This window comes from Pseudophryne corroboree, chromosome 4 (genome assembly GCF_028390025.1).
Source record: "Pseudophryne corroboree isolate aPseCor3 chromosome 4, aPseCor3.hap2, whole genome shotgun sequence".
In the NCBI taxonomy this organism is placed as follows: Eukaryota; Metazoa; Chordata; class Amphibia; order Anura; family Myobatrachidae; genus Pseudophryne; species Pseudophryne corroboree.
The window spans coordinates 264,954,454-264,974,841 of NC_086447.1; the positions used below are offsets into that span (position 1 = coordinate 264,954,454).

At 45.7% G+C, this 20,388-nt stretch overlaps 1 protein-coding gene across 2 annotated transcripts in view; it reads left to right on the forward strand.

The window, feature by feature from the left end:
• ARHGEF26 (Rho guanine nucleotide exchange factor 26) overlaps positions 1-20,388 on the forward strand; it is a 269,992-nt gene that overhangs the window by 95,220 nt on the left and 154,384 nt on the right. For both annotated transcript variants that reach the window (XM_063916107.1, XM_063916106.1), the window contains exons 5-6: positions 15,845-15,901; positions 16,011-16,171. In XM_063916107.1, the coding sequence (XP_063772177.1) occupies positions 15,845-15,901; positions 16,011-16,171 (218 nt within the window). The remainder of the gene's footprint in view (positions 1-15,844; positions 15,902-16,010; positions 16,172-20,388) is intronic.

A 20,388-nucleotide genomic window follows, 5' to 3' on the forward strand; every position in this document is an offset into this window, starting at 1 on the left:
ATTTCTCATAGTCCGTAGTGGATGCTGGGCGCCCATCCCAAGTGCGGATTGTCTGCAATACTTGTACATAGTTATTGTTACAAAAATCGGGTTATTATTATTGTTGTGAGCCATCTTTTCAGAGGCTACTTCGTTTGTTATCATACTGTTAACTGGGTTCAGATCACAAGTTGTACAGTGTGATTGGTGTGGCTGGTATGAGTCTTACCCGGGATTCAAGATCCTTCCTTATTGTGTACGCTCGTCCGGGCACAGTACCTAACTGAGGCTTGGAGGAGGGTCATGGGGGGAGGAGCCAGTACACACCATGTGATCCTAAAAGCTTTCTTTAGATGTGCCCTGTCTCCTGCGGAGCCGCTATTCCCCATGGTCCTGACGGAGTCCCCAGCATCCACTACGGACTATGAGAAATAGAATTATCGGTAAGTAAATTCTTATTTTTAATTATTTAACTAATGTAGTTTGTTTTTGGTAGAGAACGACCAGAAGGTGTGGCAGGGAGTGGGGGCAAGTTCTATGTATACACACCGTTATGTACATTGTTTATTTACCGTATGTAGGGATATTTTTCTGGTGAAATTCTGAGTAAAAAAAGCAATATAGCTACTGTACAAACGCCAGAATTAAAGTTAAATATTTAATTATATAATATTGATTCAAATCTAATATACAGTACAAATTTTGATAATATTTAGAAATGTCATGTATACACAGTGAATTCTGATGCCCACAGGAAAATTTGTATATCTCTTATACAGTGACATACAAATGTGTCCTGTTACATCCTTGCTGCAGTCACGCTGAACAGTCCTTCAAGTCGCGCCACGACGGGCGGGACTTGGTAGCACCAAGCGTCTTTTTTGCAATTTTTTTCCCCCTGAAAATGCGCATTAGCTCTAATGGGATGCAATAGGACACACAAGCAGCTTCTGCTGATTATAATGATATGCAGCTTTCCTATATTCTGTGTGTGACTGCGGCAGTACAGTATCTGCATCCGAAATGCCACGCTCAGGAAAACACTGAAGCATAGCATTTTGTATGCATATAGAGTCGCAGTCACTCACACAATATAGGCATGCTGCATATCATTTTAATGAGCAGAAGCTGATCATGCGTCCTATTGCATTACATTGCGTCTAAAATGCATTGTCGCTGAAAAAAATGTCAAAAAAGACGCTACCAAGTCACACAGCACTTATGCGTTATGTGTGATGTGACTTATAGCGCACAAAGCAAAGATGTAAGAGGACACATCTGTAGTGCACACATATTACATAGCGCTTACATTAGTCCCTGTCCTAGTGGAACTTAGTCAGTACACCCTATGATCACATAAACATACATACACAGTAGAATGGCAGTTAATTAAGCCAATTAAAATTATATTTACCAGTATGATTTTGGAGTGTCGGAGTGAACCGGAGGAGCCGGAGGTGATCTCCGGCCAGTGAGGGAGTAATGCTAACCATTACAGATTATAAGGAATAATGTACACCACTGTAAAGTCACGTTTGATTTCTCTGACTTGCATAAAAAAAAAAATAACTAAATATATATATATATATATATATATATATATAAATATACATTGTATCTGGTCACAGAGCTCCATGATGCCTTCTGCTATTCATATAAAATGCATGCTGTATATATTTTCACAACAAAGGAGGCAGCAGAAGAGATTGATATGACATGGGTTTAAGTCTAAAAGTATTTCTGTTTACCCTTCAGCTCCGAATGATATGATATTAAGGTTTTGCTTCTATCACTAAGGGGCCTGTTTATCAGTATTGCCATCCGCATCTAAGTATGTGGATGTGAGGTGATAAAATCGCCCATAATCGCACTGCGATAATGTATTACATCACAGGGATGTATCAATTATCGTTTGCAGACCCTGCGATGACACTCCGCAGCATCATCGGGGTATTTTTCGGGAAAAATACCCGATGTCCTGCTGCACATGCGCCACCACTGCCGATATCGCCGCTGCCGGGTCGACCCCACCCCATCGCGTGTACCCCCCTGCTCACCACTGACCCCCCCCCCACTACCCCGCAAGTATACTCAACAGTCCAGGGAGCCGGTCCACGCTGTCCAAGAGCAGGGGCTGCCGGGCGCTGGGTCATGTGCGCTGCTGTGACCCCCGTTGCTGTAAAGTGTACTGCCGCTTTGCAGTGTCACTTTAAAGCATCGGGGTCACAGCGCAGCACATGGGGGACCCGGTGCCCGCACAGGAGCGCCGATCACCGGCTCCTAGACAGGTAGGTATGTTTTTGTTGTTGTTTTAAGCAGTGATCAGCTTAAACAACAAAGCTGATCACTTTGTGACATTTGAATATCGCCCCTTCCCCCCGATCTCCTGTCACTTGATCAGCTAAATAACAAAGCTGATCACCAGAGGCCGGTCCCTGCACAGCTTTCTCTGCCAGGGGGCAGAGAAAGCTGGGCACAGGCTGCAGATCGCAGTGCTGCCGTGATTTCGCCAGCCTGAGCTGGCATTATTATCACGGAAACACTGCAGTGTTTTTTTGCATTATTTATTTTTTAAATCTGGCCACATTGCATTTTCCATTATAAGTATGGGGAAAGCGATGTGGGTTGCTAAAAAAAAATTACAATTAAAGGGTTTGGAGCAGATTTTTATGAAAACTGCTCCAAATGCCCTTTAGTACATTGGAGTGATACGAAAAAAAAATGTGAAAAGGGTGTGAAAACTAGTGATGAGCGGGTTCGGTTCCTCGGAATCCGAACCCGCCCGAACTTCAGCTTTTTTTACACGGATCCGAGCGACTCGGATCTTCCCGCCTTGCTCGGTTAACCCGAGCGCGCCCGAACGTCATCATGACGCTGTCGGATTCTCGCGAGGCTCGGATTCTATCGCGAGACTCGGATTCTATATAAGGAGCCGCGCGTCGCCGCCATTTTACACGTGCATTGAGATTGATAGTGAGAGGACGTGGCTGGCGTCCTCTCCGTTTAGAGAAGAAATAGATAGGAGAGTGAGAGTGAGACAGTGACACTTCATTTACTGGAGCTTAGGAGGAGTACTCAGACAGAGAGTGCAGAATTTTGCTGATAGTATTAGTTAGTTATACTAGTGACAGAGTGAGACAGTGACACTTCATTTACTGGAGCTTAGGAGGAGTACTCAGACAGAGAGTGCAGAATTTTGCTGATAGTATTAGTTAGTTATACTAGTGACTGACCAGTGACCACCAGTGCAGTTTTATATTATTTAATATAATCCGTTCTCTGCCTGAAAAAACGATACACAGTGACTCAGTCACATACCATATCTGTGCTCAGCCCAGTGTGCTGCTGCATCATCTATGTATAATATCTGACTGTGCTCACACAGCTTAATTGTGGGGGAGACTGGGGAGCAGTTAGGTTATAGCAGGAGCCAGGAGTACATATTAAAATTAAACAGTGCACACTTTTTTTCTGCAGGAGTGCCACTGCCAGTGTGACTGACCAGTGAACTGACCACCAGTAAATAGTATACTATATTGTATTGTGAATGTCTGCCTGTAAAAGTTAAACACACGTCGTGTGACTTGTGTGGTGTTTTTTTATTCTATAAAATAAAAAACTCATTCTGCTGACAGACAGTGTCCAGCAGGTCCGTCATTATATAATATATACCTGTCCGGCTGCAGTAGTGATATATATATTTCTCTAACGTCCTAGTGGATGCTGGGGACTCCGTCAGGACCATGGGGAATAGCGGCTCCGCAGGAGACAGGGCACAAAAAGTAAGCTTTTAGGATCACATGGTGTGTACTGGCTCCTCCCCCCATGACCCTCCTCCAAGCCTCAGTTAGGTTTTTGTGCCCGTCCGAGCAGGGTGCAATCTAGGTGGCTCTCTTAAAGAGTTGCTTAGAAAAAGTTTTTAGGTTCTTTATTTTCAGTGAGTCCTGCTGGCAACAGGCTCACTGCATCGAGGGACTTAGGGGAGAGAAGTGAACTCACCTGCGTGCAGGATGGATTGGCTTCTTAGGCTACTGGACACCATTAGCTCCAGAGGGAGTCGGAACACAGGTCTCGCCCTGGGGTTCGTCCCGGAGCCGCGCCGCCGACCCCCCTTGCAGATGCTGAAGATTGAAGAGGTCCGGAACCAGGCGGCAGAAGACTTTCAGTCTTCATCAGGTAGCGCACAGCACTGCAGCTGTGCGCCATTGTTGTCAGCACACTTCACACAGCGGTCACGGAGGGTGCAGGGCGCGGGGGGGGGCGCCCTGGGCAGCAATGTATAATACCTGTATGGCGAAAAATACATCACATATAGCCCTTGAGGCTATATGGATGTATTTAACCCCTGCCAGATATCACAGACTCCGGAGAAGAAGCCCGCCGAAAAGGGGGCGGGGCCTATTCTCCTCAGCACACAGCGCCATTTTCCCTCACAGAAATGCTGGTGGGAAGGCTCCCATGCTCTCCCCTGCACTGCACTACAGAAACAGGGTTAAAACAGAGAGGGGGGGCACTGATTTGGCGATATGAATATATATTAAAATGCTATAAGGGAGGAACACTTATATAAAGGTTGTCCCTGTATAATTATAGCGTTTTGGTGTGTGCTGGCAAACTCTCCCTCTGTCTCCCCAAAGGGCTAGTGGGTCCTGTCCTCTATCAGAGCATTCCCTATGTGTGTGCTGTATGTCGGTACGTGTGTGTCGACATGTATGAGGAAAATGTTGGTGAGGAGGCGGAGCAAATTGCCTGTAATGGTGATGTCACTCTCTAGGGAGTCGACACCGGAATGGATGGCTTATTTATGGAATTACGTGATAATGTCAACACGCTGCAAGCCGGTTGACGACATGAGACGGCCGGCGAACAAATTAGTACCTGTCCAGGCGTCTCAAACACCGTCAGGGGCGTTAAAACGTCCTTTTACCTCAGTCGGTCGACACAGACCCAGACACGGACACTGATTTCAGTGTCGACGGTGAAGAAACAAACGTATTTTCCTTTAGGGCCACACGTTAAGGGCAATGAAGGAGGTGTTACATATTTCTGATACTACAAGTACCACAAAAAAGGGTATTATGTGGGATGTGAAAAAACTACCTGTAGTTTTTCCTGAATCAGATAAATTAAATGAAGTGTGTGATGATGCGTGGGTTTCCCCCGATAGAAAATTATTGGCGGTATACCCTTTCCCGCCAGAAGTTAGGGCGCGTTGGAAAACACCCCTTAAGGTGGATAAGGCGCTCACATGCTTATCAGAACAAGTGGCGGTACCATCTACAGATAGGGCCGTACTTAAGGAGCCAGCTGATAGGAGGCTGGAAAATATCCTAAAAAGTATACACACACATGCTGGTGTTATACTGCGACCAGCGATCGCCTCAGCCTGGATGTGCAGAGCTGAGGTGGCTTGGTCGGATTCCCTGACTAAAAATATTGATACCCTTGACAGGGACAGTATTTTATTGACTATAGAGCATTTAAAGGATGCATTTCTATATATGCGAGATGCGCAGAGGGATATTTGCACTCTGGCATCAAGAGTAAATGCGATGTCCATATCTGCAAGAAGATGTTTATGGACACGACAGTGGTCAGGTGATGCAGATTCCAAACGGCACAAAGATGTATTGCCGTATAAAGGGGAGGAATTATTTGGGGTCGGTCCATGGGACCTGGTGGCCACGGCAACTGCTGGAAAATCCACTGTTTTTTACCCTAAGTCACATCTCTGCAGAAAAAGACACCGTCTTTTCACCCTCAGTCCTTTCGTCCCTATAAGAGTCATATCTGCCCAGGGATAGAGGAAAGGGAAGAAGACTGCAGCAGGCAGCCCATTCCCAGGAACAGAAGCTCTCCACTGCTTCTACCAAGTTCTCAGCATGACGCTGGGACCGTACAGGACCCCTGGATCCTACAAGTAGTATCCAAGGGGTACAGATTGGAATGTCGAGACGTTTCCCCCTCGCAGGTTCCTGTAGTCTGCTGTACCAATGTCTCCCTCCGACAGGGAGGCAGTATTGAAAACAATTCACAAGCTGTATTCCCAGCAGGTGATAATAAAATTACCCCTCCTACAACAAGGAAAGGGGTATTATTCCACACTATATGGTGGTACTGAAGCCAGAAGGCTAGGTGAGACCTATTCTAAATCTGAAATATTTGAACACTTACAAAGGTTCAAATCCAGATGCAGTCACTCAGAGCAGTGATAGCGAACCGGGAAGAAGGGGACTATATGGTGTCCCGGGACATCAGGGATGCTTACCTCCATGTCCCAAAATTTGCCTTTCTCACCAAGGGTACCTCAGGTTCGTGGTACAGAACTGTCACTATCAGTTTCAGACGATGCCGTTGGATTGTCCAAGGCACCCCGGGTCCTTACCAAGGTAATGACCGAAATGAGGATTCGTCTTCAAAGAAAATGGACGACCTCCTGATAAGAACAAGGTCCAGAGAACAGTTGGAGGTCGGAGAAGCACTATCTCAAGTAGTTCTACGACAGCACTGGTGGATTCTAAATATTCCAAAACCGCAGTTGTTCCGACGACACGTCTGCTGGTCCTAGGGATGATTCTGGACACAGTCCAGAAAAAGGTGTTTCTCCCAGAGGAGAAAGCCAGGGAGTTATCCGAGCTAATCGGGATCCTCCTAAAACCAGGAAAAGTGTCAGTGCATCATTGCACAAGAGTCCTGGTAAAAATGGTGGCTTATTACGAAGCGATTCCATTCGGCAGATTTCACGCAAGAACTCTTCAGTGGGATCTGCTGGACAAATGGTCCGGATCGCATCTTCAGATGCATCAGCGGATAACCCTATATCCAAGGACAAGGGTGTCTCTCCTGTGGTGAATACAGAGTGCTCATCTTCTAGAGGGCCGCAGATTCGGCATTCAGGATTGGATGCTGGTGACCACGGAGGCCAGCCTGAGAGGCTGGGGAGCAGTCACACAGGGAAAAAATTTCCAGGGAGTGTGATCAAGTCTGGAGAATTCTCTCCACATAAAAATACTGGAGCTAAGAGCAAATTTATAATGCTCTAAGCTTAGCAAGACCTCTGCTTCAAGGTCAGCCGGTATTGATCCAGTGGGATAACATCACGGCAGTCGCCCACGTAAACAGAAAGGGCGGCACAAGAAGCAGGAGGGCAGTGGCAAAACTGCAAGGATTTTTCGCTAGGCGGAAAATCATGTGATAGCACTGTCAGCAGTGTTCATTCCGGGAGTGGACGACTGGGAAGCAGACTTCCTCAGCAGGCACGACCTCCACCCGGGAGAGTGGGAACTTCATCGGGAAGTTTTCCGCATGATTGTGAACCGTTGGGAAAGACCAAAGGTGGACATGATGGCGTCCCGCCCGAACAAAAAACGGGACAGGTATTGCGCCAGGTCACGAGACCTTCAGGCGATAGCTGTGGACGTCCTGGTAACACCGTGGGTGTAACAGTCGGTGTATGTGTTCCCCCCTCTGCTTCTCATAACCAAGGTATTGAGAATTATAAGACGTAGAGGAGTAAGAACTATACTCGTGGCTCCGGATTGGCCAAGAGGGACTTGGTACCCGGAACTTCAAGAGATGCTCACAGAGGACTAATGGCCTCGGGAGCTAAGAAGGGACTTGCTTCAGCAAGTACCATGTCTGTTCCAAGACTTACCGCGGCTGCGTTTGACGGCATGGCGGTTGAACGCCGGATCCTAAGGGAAAAGGCATTTCGGAAGAGGTCATACCTACCCTGGTCAAAGCCAGGAAGGAGGTGACCGCACAACGTTATCACCACATGTGGTGAAAATATGTTGCGTGGGTGAGGCCAGGAAGGCCCCACGAAGAAATTTCAACTAGGTCGATTTCTGCACTTCCTGCAAACAGGAGTGTCTATGAGCCTCAAATTGGGGTCCATTAAGGTTCAAGTTTCGGCCCTGTAGATTTTCTTCCAGAAAGAATTGGCTTCGGTTCCTGAAGTCCAGACGTTTGTCAAGGGAGTATTGCATATACAGCCCCTTTTGTGCCTCCAGTGGCACCGTGGGATCTCAACGTAGTGTTGGGATTCCTCAAATCATATTGGTTTGAACCGCTCAAATCTGTGGATTTGAAATATCTCACATGGAAAGTGACCATGCTGTTGGCCCTGGCCTCGGCCAGGCGATTGTCAGAATTGGCGGCTTTGTCTTACAAAAGCCCATATTTGATTTTCCATTCGGACAGGGCAGAACTGCGGACTTGTCCCCAGTTTCTTCCTAAGGTGGTGTCAGCGTTTTCACCTGAAACAACCTATTGTGGTGCCTGCGGCTACTAGGGACTTGGAGGACTCCAAGTTGCTAGACGTTGTCAGGGCCCTAAAAAAAAAAATATATATATATATATATATATATATAATTCCAGGACGGCTGGAGTCAGAAAGTCTGACTTGCTGTTTATATTGTATGCACCCAAAAAGCTGGGTGCTCCTGCTTCTAAGCAGACTATTGCTCGTTGGATTTGTAGTACAATTCCGCTTGCACATTCTGTGGCAGGCCTGCCACAGCCAAAATCTGTAAATGCCCATTCCACAAGGAAGGTGGGCTCATCTTGGGCGGCTGCCCGAGGGGTCTCGGCTTTACAACTTTGCCGAGCAGCTAAGTGGTCAGGGGGGAACACGTTTGTAAAATTCTACAAATTTGATATCCTGGCTGAGGAGGACCTGGAGTTTCTCTCATTCGGTGCTGCAGAGTCATCCGCACTCTCCCGCCCGTTTGGGAGCTTTGGTATAATCCCCATGGTCCTGACGGAGTCCCCAGCATCCACTAGGACGTTAGAGAAAATAAGATTTTACTTACCGATAAATCTATTTCTCGTAGTCCGTAGTGGATGCTGGGCGCCCATCCCAAGTGCGGATTGTCTGCATTACTTGTACATAATTATTGTTACAAAAATCGGGTTGTTATTGTTGTGGGCCATCTTTTCAGAGGCTCCTTCGTTGTTATCATACTGTTAACTGGGTTCAAATCACAGGTTGTACGGTGTGATTGGTGTGGCTGGTATGAGTCTTACCCGGGATTCAAGATCCTTCCTTATTGTGTACGCTCGTCCGGGCACAGTACCTAACTGAGGCTTGGAGGAGGGTCATGGGGGGAGGAGCCAGTACACACCATGTGATCCTAAAAGCTTACTTTTTGTGCCCTGTCTCCTGCGGAGCCGCTATTCCCCATGGTCCTGACGGAGTCCCCAGCATCCACTACGGACTACGAGAAATAGATTTATCGGTAAGTAAAATCTTATTATTTTTTATATCATTATTTATCATCCAGTCGCAGCAGACACAGTACGGTAGTTCACGGCTGTAGCTACCTCTGTGTCGGCACTCGGCAGTCCATCCATAATTGTATACCACCTACCCGTGGTTTTTTTTTTCTTTCTTCTTTATACATACTACATCTCATTATCATCCAGTCTATATTAGCAGCAGACACAGTACAGTACGGTAGTCCACGGCTGTAGCTACCTCTGTGTCGGCACTCGGCAGTCCATCCATAATTGTATACCACCTACCCGTGGTTTTTTTTTCTTTCTTCTTTATACATACTACATCTCATTATCATCCAGTCTATATTAGCAGCAGACACAGTACAGTACGGTAGTCCACGGCTGTAGCTACCTCTGTGTCGGCACTCGGCAGTCCATCCATAATTGTATACCACCTACCCGTGTTTTTTTTTTCTTTCTTCTTTATACATACATACTACATCTCTTTATCAACCAGTCTATATTAGCAGCAGACACAGTACGGTAGTCCACGGCTGTAGCTACCTCTGTGTCGGCACTCGGCAGTCCATCCATAATTGTATACCACCTACCCGTGGTTTTTTTTTCTTTCTTCTTTATACATACATACTACATCTCTTTATCAACCAGTCTATATTAGCAGCAGACACAGTACGGTAGTCCACGGCTGTAGCTACCTCTGTGTCGGCACTCGGCAGTCCGTCCATAATTGTATACCACCTACCCGTGGTTTTTTTTTCTTTCTTCTTTATACATACATACTACATCTCTTTATCAACCAGTCTATATTAGCAGCAGACACAGTACGGTAGTCCACGGCTGTAGCTACCTCTGTGTCGGCACTCGGCAGTCCATCCATAATTGTATACCACCTACCCGTGGTTTTTTTTTTCTTTCTTCTTTATACATACTACATCTCATTATCATCCAGTCTATATTAGCAGCAGACACAGTACAGTACGGTAGTCCACGGCTGTAGCTACCTCTGTGTCGGCACTCGGCAGTCCATCCATAATTGTATACTAGTATCCATCCATCTCCATTGTTTACCTGAGGTGCCTTTTAGTTGTGCCTATTAAAATATGGAGAACAAAAATGTTGAGGTTCCAAAATTAGGGAAAGATCAAGATCCACTTCCACCTCGTGCTGAAGCTGCTGCCACTAGTCATGGCCGAGACGATGAAATGCCAGCAACGTCGTCTGCCAAGGCCGATGCCCAATGGCATAGTACAGAGCATGTCAAATCCAAAACACCAAATATCAGTAAAAAAAGGACTCCAAAACCTAAAATAAAATTGTCGGAGGAGAAGCGTAAACTTGCCAATATGCCATTTACCACACGGAGTGGCAAGGAACGGCTGAGGCCCTGGCCTATGTTCATGGCTAGTGGTTCAGCTTCACATGAGGATGGAGGCACTCAGCCTCTCGCTAGAAAAATGAAAAGACTCAAGCTGGCAAAAGCAGTAGCACCGCAAAGAACTGTGCGTTCTTCGAAATCCCAAATCCACAAGGAGAGTCCAATTGTGTCGGTTGCGATGCCTGACCTTCCCAACACTGGACGTGAAGAGCATGCGCCTTCCACCATTTGCACGCCCCCTGCAAGTGCTGGAAGGAGCACCCGCAGTCCAGTTCCTGATAGTCAGATTGAAGATGTCAGTGTTGAAGTACACCAGGATGAGGAGGATATGGGTGTTGCTGGCGCTGGGGAGGAAATTGACCAGGAGGATTCTGATGGTGAGGTGGTTTGTTTAAGTCAGGCACCCGGGGAGACACCTGTTGTCCGTGGGAGGAATATGGCCGTTGACATGCCTGGTGAAAATACCCAAAAAATCAGCTCTTCGGTGTGGAAGTATTTCACCAGAAATGCGGACAACATTTGTCAAGCCGTGTGTTCCCTTTGTCAAGCTGTAATAAGTAGGGGTAAGGACGTTAACCACCTCGGAACATCCTCCCTTATACGTCACCTGCAGCGCATTCATAATAAGTCAGTGACAAGTTCAAAAACTTTGGCCGACAGCGGAAGCAGTCCACTGACCAGTAAATCCCTTCCTCTTGTAACCAAGCTCATGCAAACCACCCCACCAACTCCCTCAGTGTCAATTTCCTCCTTCCCCAGGAATGCCAATAGTCCTGCAGGCCATGTCACTGGCAATTCTGACGAGTCCTCTCCTGCCTGGGATTCCTCCGATGCATCCTTGCGTGTAACGCCTACTGCTGCTGGCGCTGCTGTTGTTGCTGCTGGGAGTCGATGGTCATCCCAGAGGGGAAGTCGTAAGCCCACTTGTACTACTTCCAGTAAGCAATTGACTGTCCAACAGTCCTTTGCGAGGAAGATGAAATATCACAGCAGTCATCCTGCTGCAAAGCGGATAACTGAGGCCTTGACAACTATGTTGGTGTTAGACGTGCGTCCGGTATCCGCCGTTAGGTCACAGGGAACTAGACAATTTATTGAGGCAGTGTGCCCCCGTTACCAAATACCATCTAGGTTCCACTTCTCTAGGCAGGCGATACCGAGAATGTACACGGACGTCAGAAAAAGACTCACCAGTGTCCTAAAAAATGCAGTTGTACCCAATGTCCACTTAACCACGGACATGTGGACAAGTGGAGCAGGGCAGGGTCAGGACTATATGACTGTGACAGCCCACTGGGTAGATGTATGGACTCCCGCCGCAAGAACAGCAGTGGCGGCACCAGTAGCAGCATCTCGCAAACGCCAACTCTTTCCTAGGCAGGCTACGCTTTGTATCACCGCTTTCCAGAATACGCACACAGCTGAAAACCTCTTACGGCAACTGAGGAAGATCATCGCTCTCCTGTGGATTTGTGGCATCGGACAACGCCAGCAATATTGTGTGTGCATTAAATATGGGCAAATTCCAGCACGTCCCATGTTTTGCACATACCTTGAATTTGGTGGTGCAGAATTTTTAAAAAAATGACAGGGGCGTGCAAGAGATGCTGTCGGTGGCCAGAAGAATTGCGGGACACTTTCGGCGTACAGGCACCACGTACAGAAGACTGGAGCACCACCAAAAACTACTGAACCTGCCCTGCCATCATCTGAAGCAAGAAGTGGTAACGAGGTGGAATTCAACCCTCTATATGCTTCAGAGGTTGGAGGAGCAGCAAAAGGCCATTCAAGCCTATACAATTGAGCACGATATAGGAGGTGGAATGCACCTGTCTCAAGTGCAGTGGAGAATGATTTCAACGTTGTGCAAGGTTCTGATGCCCTTTGAACTTGCCACACGTGAAGTCAGTTCAGACACTGCCAGCCTGAGTCAGGTCATTCCCCTCATCAGGCTTTTGCAGAAGAAGCTGGAGACATTGAAGGAGGAGCTAACACGGAGCGATTCCGCTAGGCATGTGGGACTTGTGGATGGAGCCCTTAATTCGCTTAACAAGGATTCACGGGTGGTCAATCTGTTGAAATCAGAGCACTACATTTTGGCCACCGTGCTCGATCCTAGATTTAAAACCTACCTTGGATCTCTCTTTCCGGCAGACACAAGTCTGCTGGGGTTGAAAGACCTGCTGGTGAGAAAATTGTCAAGTCAAGCGGAACGCGACCTGTCAACATCTCCTCCTTCACATTCTCCCGCAACTGGGGGTGCGAGGAAAAGGCTCAGAATTCCGAGCCCACCCGCTGGCGGTGATGCAGGGCAGTCTGGAGCGACTGCTGATGCTGACATCTGGTCCGGACTGAAGGACCTGACAACGATTACGGACATGTCGTCTACTGTCACTGCATATGATTCTCTCAACATTGAAAGAATGGTGGAGGATTATATGAGTGACCGCATCCAAGTAGGCACGTCACACAGTCCGTACTTATACTGGCAGGAAAAAGAGGCAATTTGGAGGCCCTTGCACAAACTGGCTTTATTCTACCTAAGTTGCCCTCCCACAAGTGTGTACTCCGAAAGAGTGTTTAGTGCCGCCGCTCACCTTGTCAGCAATCGGCGTACGAGGTTACATCCAGAAAATGTGGAGAAGATGATGTTCATTAAAATGAATTATAATCAATTCCTCCGCGGAGACATTGACCAGCAGCAATTGCCTCCACAAAGTACACAGGGAGCTGAGATGGTGGATTCCAGTGGGGACGAATTGATAATCTGTGAGGAGGGGGATGTACACGGTGATATATCGGAGGATGATGATGAGGTGGACATCTTGCCTCTGTAGAGCCAGTTTGTGCAAGGAGAGATTAATTGCTTCTTTTTTTGGGGGGGTCCAAACCAACCCGTCATATCAGTCACAGTCGTGTGGCAGACCCTGTCACTGAAATGATGGGTTGGTTAAAGTGTGCATGTCCTGTTTATACAACATAAGGGTGGGTGGGAGGGCCCAAGGACAATTCCATCTTGCACCTCTTTTTTCTTTTATTTTTCTTTGCGTCATGTGCTGTTTGGGGAGGGTTTTTTGGAAGGGCCATCCTGCGTGACACTGCAGTGCCACTCCTAGATGGGCCCGGTGTTTGTGTCGGCCACTAGGGTCGCTTATCTTACTCACACAGTCAGCTACCTCATTGCGCCTCTTTTTTTCTTTGCGTCATGTGCTGTTTGGGGAGGGTTTTTTGGAAGGGACATCCTGCGTGACACTGCAGTGCCACTCCTAGATGGGCCCGGTGTTTGTGTCGGCCACTAGGGTCGCTTATCTTACTCACACAGTCAGCTACCTCATTGCGCCTCTTTTTTTCTTTGCGTCATGTGCTGTTTGGGGAGGGTTTTTTGGAAGGGACATCCTGCGTGACACTGCAGTGCCACTCCTAGATGGGCCCGGTGTTTGTGTCGGCCACTAGGGTCGCTTATCTTACTCACACAGTCAGCTACCTCATTGCGCCTCTTTTTTTCTTTGCGTCATGTGCTGTTTGGGGAGAGTTTTTTGGAAGGGCCATCCTGCGTGACACTGCAGTGCCACTCCTAGATGGGCCCGGTGTTTGTGTCGGCCACTAGGGTCGCTTATCTTACTCACACAGTCAGCTACCTCATTGCGCCTCTTTTTTTCTTTGCTTCATGTGCTGTTTGGGGAGGGTTTTTTGGAAGGGACATCCTGCGTGACACTGCAGTGCCACTCCTAGATGGGCCCGGTGTTTGTGTCGGCCACTAGGGTCGCTTATCTTACTCACACAGCGACCTCGGTGCAAATTTTAGGACTAAAAATAATATTGTGAGGTGTGAGGTATTCAGAATAGACTGAAAATGAGTGTAAATTATGGTTTTTGAGGTTAATAATACTTTGGGATCAAAATGACCCCCAAATTCTATGATTTAAGCTGTTTTTTAGGGTTTTTTGAAAAAAACACCCGAATCCAAAACACACCCGAATCCGACAAAAAAAATTCGGTGAGGTTTTGCCAAAACGCGGTCGAACCCAAAACACGGCCGCGGAACCGAACCCAAAACCAAAACACAAAACCCGAAAAATTTCCGGCGCTCATCTCTAGTGAAAACACCCTTTTTCACATTTTTTTAGTACAAATAATGATAATAAATGTGCCTCTAATTCTGCTAATAAACTTCCACTAGACTTTAATTAAAAATTGCCTTTTACAGTGGACTTTTTCAGATACATGATGCATAAATATAAACATAACTGTTTAGCGCACCCGGTGTCACTAATCCCAGTGACAGCCCTGGCAGTTTCATATGTCCATTTTTGACAATTATGATATTGGGTTGGGGCCGGGTTATAACTACATCCCATGATATTAGCTCTTTTATTGCAGGATTACTGATAAATATAATTTACCTATGTGTTATAAGGTTTGTAGACTCTTGATTTGCTAGTTTAAATTTTGTTTTGATTATGTGGGTTTCCACTTTGGCTATTTAAATTAAAACCATTGTTTTTACACAATTCTGAATTTATGTCTCTGCTCTTTTTAACTCTTGTTCCATCAAAAGGTCTAATTGAATATTCACACCTAGAACTTGGCAAAGTTGGTTTTACACATGGAATATTCAGAGTTGCAGGTTTCAGATAACTAGATTACATTGCTGTCATATTGACTGTGGACACACAGCAACTAAATCAACATACACAAGGGCCTTGCTGTAAATCCTGGTTACACTTTTCATTGCTAGCGATACTGCATTGATGTTTGATCTCTGTCACTATAGTACATATACACAAAATCATACATTTTTGCAACTCTGTGATATATAGCTACCTACCTTTATTCAAGCCTTATGCTGGGTACACACCTATACAATAACCAGGCTGATCGTCCCATAGCGGTTGATCAGACTGATGATTGTATAGGTTTGTGTGCAGGAGCGTTAGCCGATAAACAGCTTAAAACGTTCTGCAAATGTCAGATCGGGAGGTTGGATCTTAATGTGTAGCACAGCCAACCTCCCGATCCCATAAAGTATACACTGAGCTATTTCTTGCGTGTGTACAGGGTTAGAGGCAATCAAGATGAGTACACACTACTTGGCTGATAGGGAGCATTTTACCCGATCAGCCGAGTGATTGCAAAGGTACCCAGTGCCCAGCTTTAATCAATAAATTGGAACAATAAGTAAGGTAATGTCTAACGTGAAAGTGTCTGTAGATGGAACTTAAACATATAAAATCTACTGTCTTTTCCTAGGTGAGGAAAAATGGTCTGTCACTGAATGTTAGCCAAGAAGAAAGGAAAAGGCAAGAGGTATATTTTGTATTTGCTGTATCCTATGAAATTTGTGTCATTTAGAATGTTAATATTTGTGTCATTTAGAATGTTAGAATGTTAGCATTTCTTTACTCCTCCCCCACAGGCGATGTTTGAAGTGATTTCTTCGGAACATTCCTATCTACTCAGTTTAGAAATTTTAATTCGGATGTTCAAAAACTCTAAGCAGCTCTGTTCCACCATGACCAAGACAGAAAACCACCATCTCTTCTCCAATATTACAGATGTGTGCGAGGCCAGCAAAAAGTAAGGCTGCTGCAATTACAGACAATTGTTATATTTTGCTTGTAACTGATTACTATGTCTATTAGCTTTCTGGTCCACCCTAAGGCAGTTTAGGCCCTGGTGTGTATTTGCATCAAAAGCCACAATGCAAACCACATGGAAATGTGCCCAATAAGTGTTTCATATGCGGTTAATACAGTATGCGTTTAACTCCTTCATATGTGTTTGCTACAAGAGCACAATCAGTTCAGAGCTTTTTCCTTTCATTCCAATGGTGTTTCTGATGTGTATTACATGTCGGAATCCTGTGGTATTGAATATGAAATTTAAATTAATTGATTTGCTTCACACTCCTCCCACCTGCACCCCATTCTTCAAACAGTCATAGCTATCGTACTAGTAATAGAAATCATAAGTGTGGGGTCCACCTGCTGCAGTGAAAACTAGTCATACTGTAGGTTTGAGGCAGTGGCAGATTTTACCTATGGGCTGCAGCACTGCAGCTACCCCTGTAAAATCTGCCACTTCAGTGATCACAGCTGAGCCAGTTGCAGTCTGTGACTGCACTGGCTTCACTGTGACCGGCAGTGACTTCCTACTGGAAGTGCTACCTGCCGATCACACGCAGGACAGGCAGTCCCATTGGGAGGTGTTTCCTCCCTCTGGGACTGCCAGTCCAGGCTGCGATTAGCAGAGATCGTGCTTCCAGTAGGAAGCCACTCCCTGCCTGATCATCAGCTCTAGCCGGCTTCTTTGGGCTGCAGCCAATGCAGTCCAAAGAAGCTGGGGCTTTGCGCATGCAACGGCCTGCCAAATCCATCTCCTCGCCTCCTCTCCCAGCATGTGTAGTGGCAGCCCCCCCTACCCAAAACAGGTAGGAGTCGCCACTGGTTAGAAGTCTTAGGTTTTTTCTCAGTAAGAGGAGAAAACGCTCCTGCAAATGTCAGATCGGGAGGTTGCATCTTAATGTGTAGCAGAGCCAACCTCCCGATTCCACAGGAGAAACTACACACTGAGCTATTTCTTGCTCAGTGTGTACAGGGTTAGAGGCAATCAAGCTGAGTACACACTACTTGGCTGATGAGGAGCATTTAATCCGATCAGTAGACTGGATGGGCCAAATGGTTCTTATACGCCAAATTCTATGTTTTTATGTAGTGTGTGTGACTTTGCACATTTTTCTCATTGGGGGTCATTCCGAGTTGATTGCTCGCTAGCTAGTTTTAGCAACCGTGCAAACGCTATGCCGCCGCCCACTGGGAGTGTATTTTAGCTTAGCAGAAGTGCGAACAGTTGTATCGCAGAGCTCCTACAAAAATTTTTTGTGTAGTTTCAGAGTAGCTCAAAACCTACTCGGTGCTTGCGATCACTTCAGACTGTTCAGTTCCGGATTTGACGCCACTAACCCGCCCAGCCACGCCTGCCTTTTTTCCTGGCACGCCTGCGCTTTTCCGCACACTCCCTGAAAACGGTCAGTTGCCTCCCAGAAATGCCCACTTTATGTCAATCACTCTGCGGCAAGCAGTGCTACTGATATGCATCGCTAGACCCTGTGCAAAATGACATCGTTCGTTGTACCCGTACGTCGCGCGTGTGCATTGCGCCGCACTGCCGATTTTTTTAGCATGATCGCTGCGCTGTGAACAAATTTAACTAGCGATCAACTCTGGCTGACCCCCATTGTCCCTAAAGATTATATTAGATCTGTGTTGCTTGTTCCAAGGACCATATTAGAAGAATCGACAACACACAAGCTGTGCGTATATTAATTCCATATATTGTAAGAGTGTTGAGTTTGAGTGAGTATAATTTGAACAATCTTCTGCAAGTTAGGACACAGCCTAATTGCTTTGTGACTGGTATTCTGGAACGGTGCGATCTGCCTGCAGTTTTTCTGTCCTCTCCTACCAGATATCCATTTTCAGAATCTCATAGAACCTTGACCCCTTTAGAATGAGAATTATTTTTCAAGGTTAGGACTGAATACTAGCTAATGCAGGAGGGGATGTTTTGCCTGTAAGGTGACTTGTTAATGATGATTGATATATTAAAAATACTTTGTACTATTAACAAATAGCGTTCTCCTTTCAATTCGTTTCCTTTGAAATGTAATGTTTTCCTACTCGTTAAAGAATTTTATGACTTTTTTGACACATTTTTCTTTACACTTTTTAAACCGCATAAAAACAAGCGGTGTTCGTCGGAGAAGAAAGACCAGTCCAAAGTTATATTCTTCTGATTCGCCCCATTTTTATAAACTTTTTAAATGCTTTCTTTTTGTTTTCAAGAACTCTGGTTTGTGATTGTGTAACACTGTGTGGTGAAAATAGATTTATATTAAGGGATTTTAGTGCCTTGTAAATTTGCAGTGACATTTACTGATTTCTCTTGATTTGTTTGAAATGCTGTCTCTGTTTCCTTTTTCAAGCAGTGGAGCCCTGTGTGAAAATGGTTTCCATTATATGAGTTTACCATTACTATAGTTTCACTGCTGTTCATTCTTTTCCTTTTTCCATTCATATTACCTGCTACGGTAATAAACTGGAATTTGGGAAGATAAAGTATGTTTTCTAATGGCATGAAACAAGCAGAGAAAAACTACTTTTATAAACTCCATTTAAAATGTGTTTATCATTTTCATGCCTTAATGATCACCTACACATAGTAATAGAATGGAGCTGAACTGCTTTCCAATTTTCAGAATTAATTGAACCCATCAAATGTAATGGTATAGCAGTCCTAAAAATATGTGACATTTGCATATGTCCTTGATAGAGGGGCGTAGCCAGAACGTTTTGAAGGTGCTCCGTCCCAATGCTTCCAGAGAGAAACCTCTCCACAGCAATGGTTAATTTTATGCGCTGTAATGGTGCCCTTGTGCATTTTCTGAACCATAGTAGTGCCTAAGTTAATGTTATAAACAATAGTAGTGCCCTAGTTCATATTATGTCTCATTATAGGGCTGCCAGTACACATTATGCAACACAGTACCCCCAATTCACACATACAGTGCCCCAGTTCATTTTCTGTAACCTAATACCTTCCAGTTCATTTTATACCACATTATGTTTAGCAGGTGACATAACTAGATATTTGTTATATCATTTAGTTGCCCTGGAGCCCTAACAAACCTCAATCTAGCCCTCTGAGGGCGGGTTGGTTATTGCTAAAATTGTACTCCTAAGCAGCACAAATATCAGTTTCTCTGTGGAAATCACCTATTAGATAAGGTGGCAATGTTTTTTTCTTCTAAATGGTTAAAGCAGGGATAGATCTTATCCCTATCTACCTGCTGGAATTTAATGAATTGGACCTGCAGTATAAAGTGAAATTAGGTATTTGAATATGAAAAACAGCTGTGCAAGAATCTAAATATTATATCTAATGAAAATATACTCTGATGTACCACACAAGATTGATTGAATCAATGTAATCAATATTTAAGGAAAATACAAAAAATATATGAAATAAGTCATTTTCCATTATGTTAGCTGCTATCCCTTTTTTAGACAATAAAACATCGAAGTCCACCACCATGCACCAAGACCTAGCAGATGAACTGAACCACTTTTATTGCAGGTTCGCAAAAGAAGTCCCCTGCAACCCAAACAATCACCTCTACGATGCCCCGAACACCGATGTCCAACTCCAGGCACTGCAAGTCGGAGGTGGAGGCATTGTTCAAAAGGGCCAAACGTAGGAAAGCTCCGGGTCTTGACGGGTTGTCACCAGCTGCCCTAAGAGCATGTGCGGGTCAGCTCGCCCCCATATTCGCCAAGATCTTCAACAAATCGCTGGAGCTACAGAAAGTCCCTTCCTTCCTCAAAAGGTCTACTATCGTCCCGGTCCCCAAGAAACCCTGTATCACGAACCTGAACAACTACAGGCTGATAGCACTGACGTTGTGGTCATGAAAACGTTCGAGCGTCTGGTTTTGAATCGCCTGAAAACTGTGACTGGCCCCCAACTGGACCCCCTACAGTTCGCCTATCGATCGAATCGGTGTGTCGAGGATACAGTGAACCTGGGCCTGCTCTATATTCTACAGCACCTAGACATTCCCGGTACCTACGCGAAGGTCCTGTTTGTCGATTTCAGCTCGACCTTCAATACAATCGTCCCCAGCATCCTCCACCCCAAATTGCTTTGCCTAGGGGTCCCAGAAGCTACCTGTTCCTGGATATTAGACTTCCTGACTGATAGAACACAGGTGGAGAAAGCGGGGGAATTCACCTCTC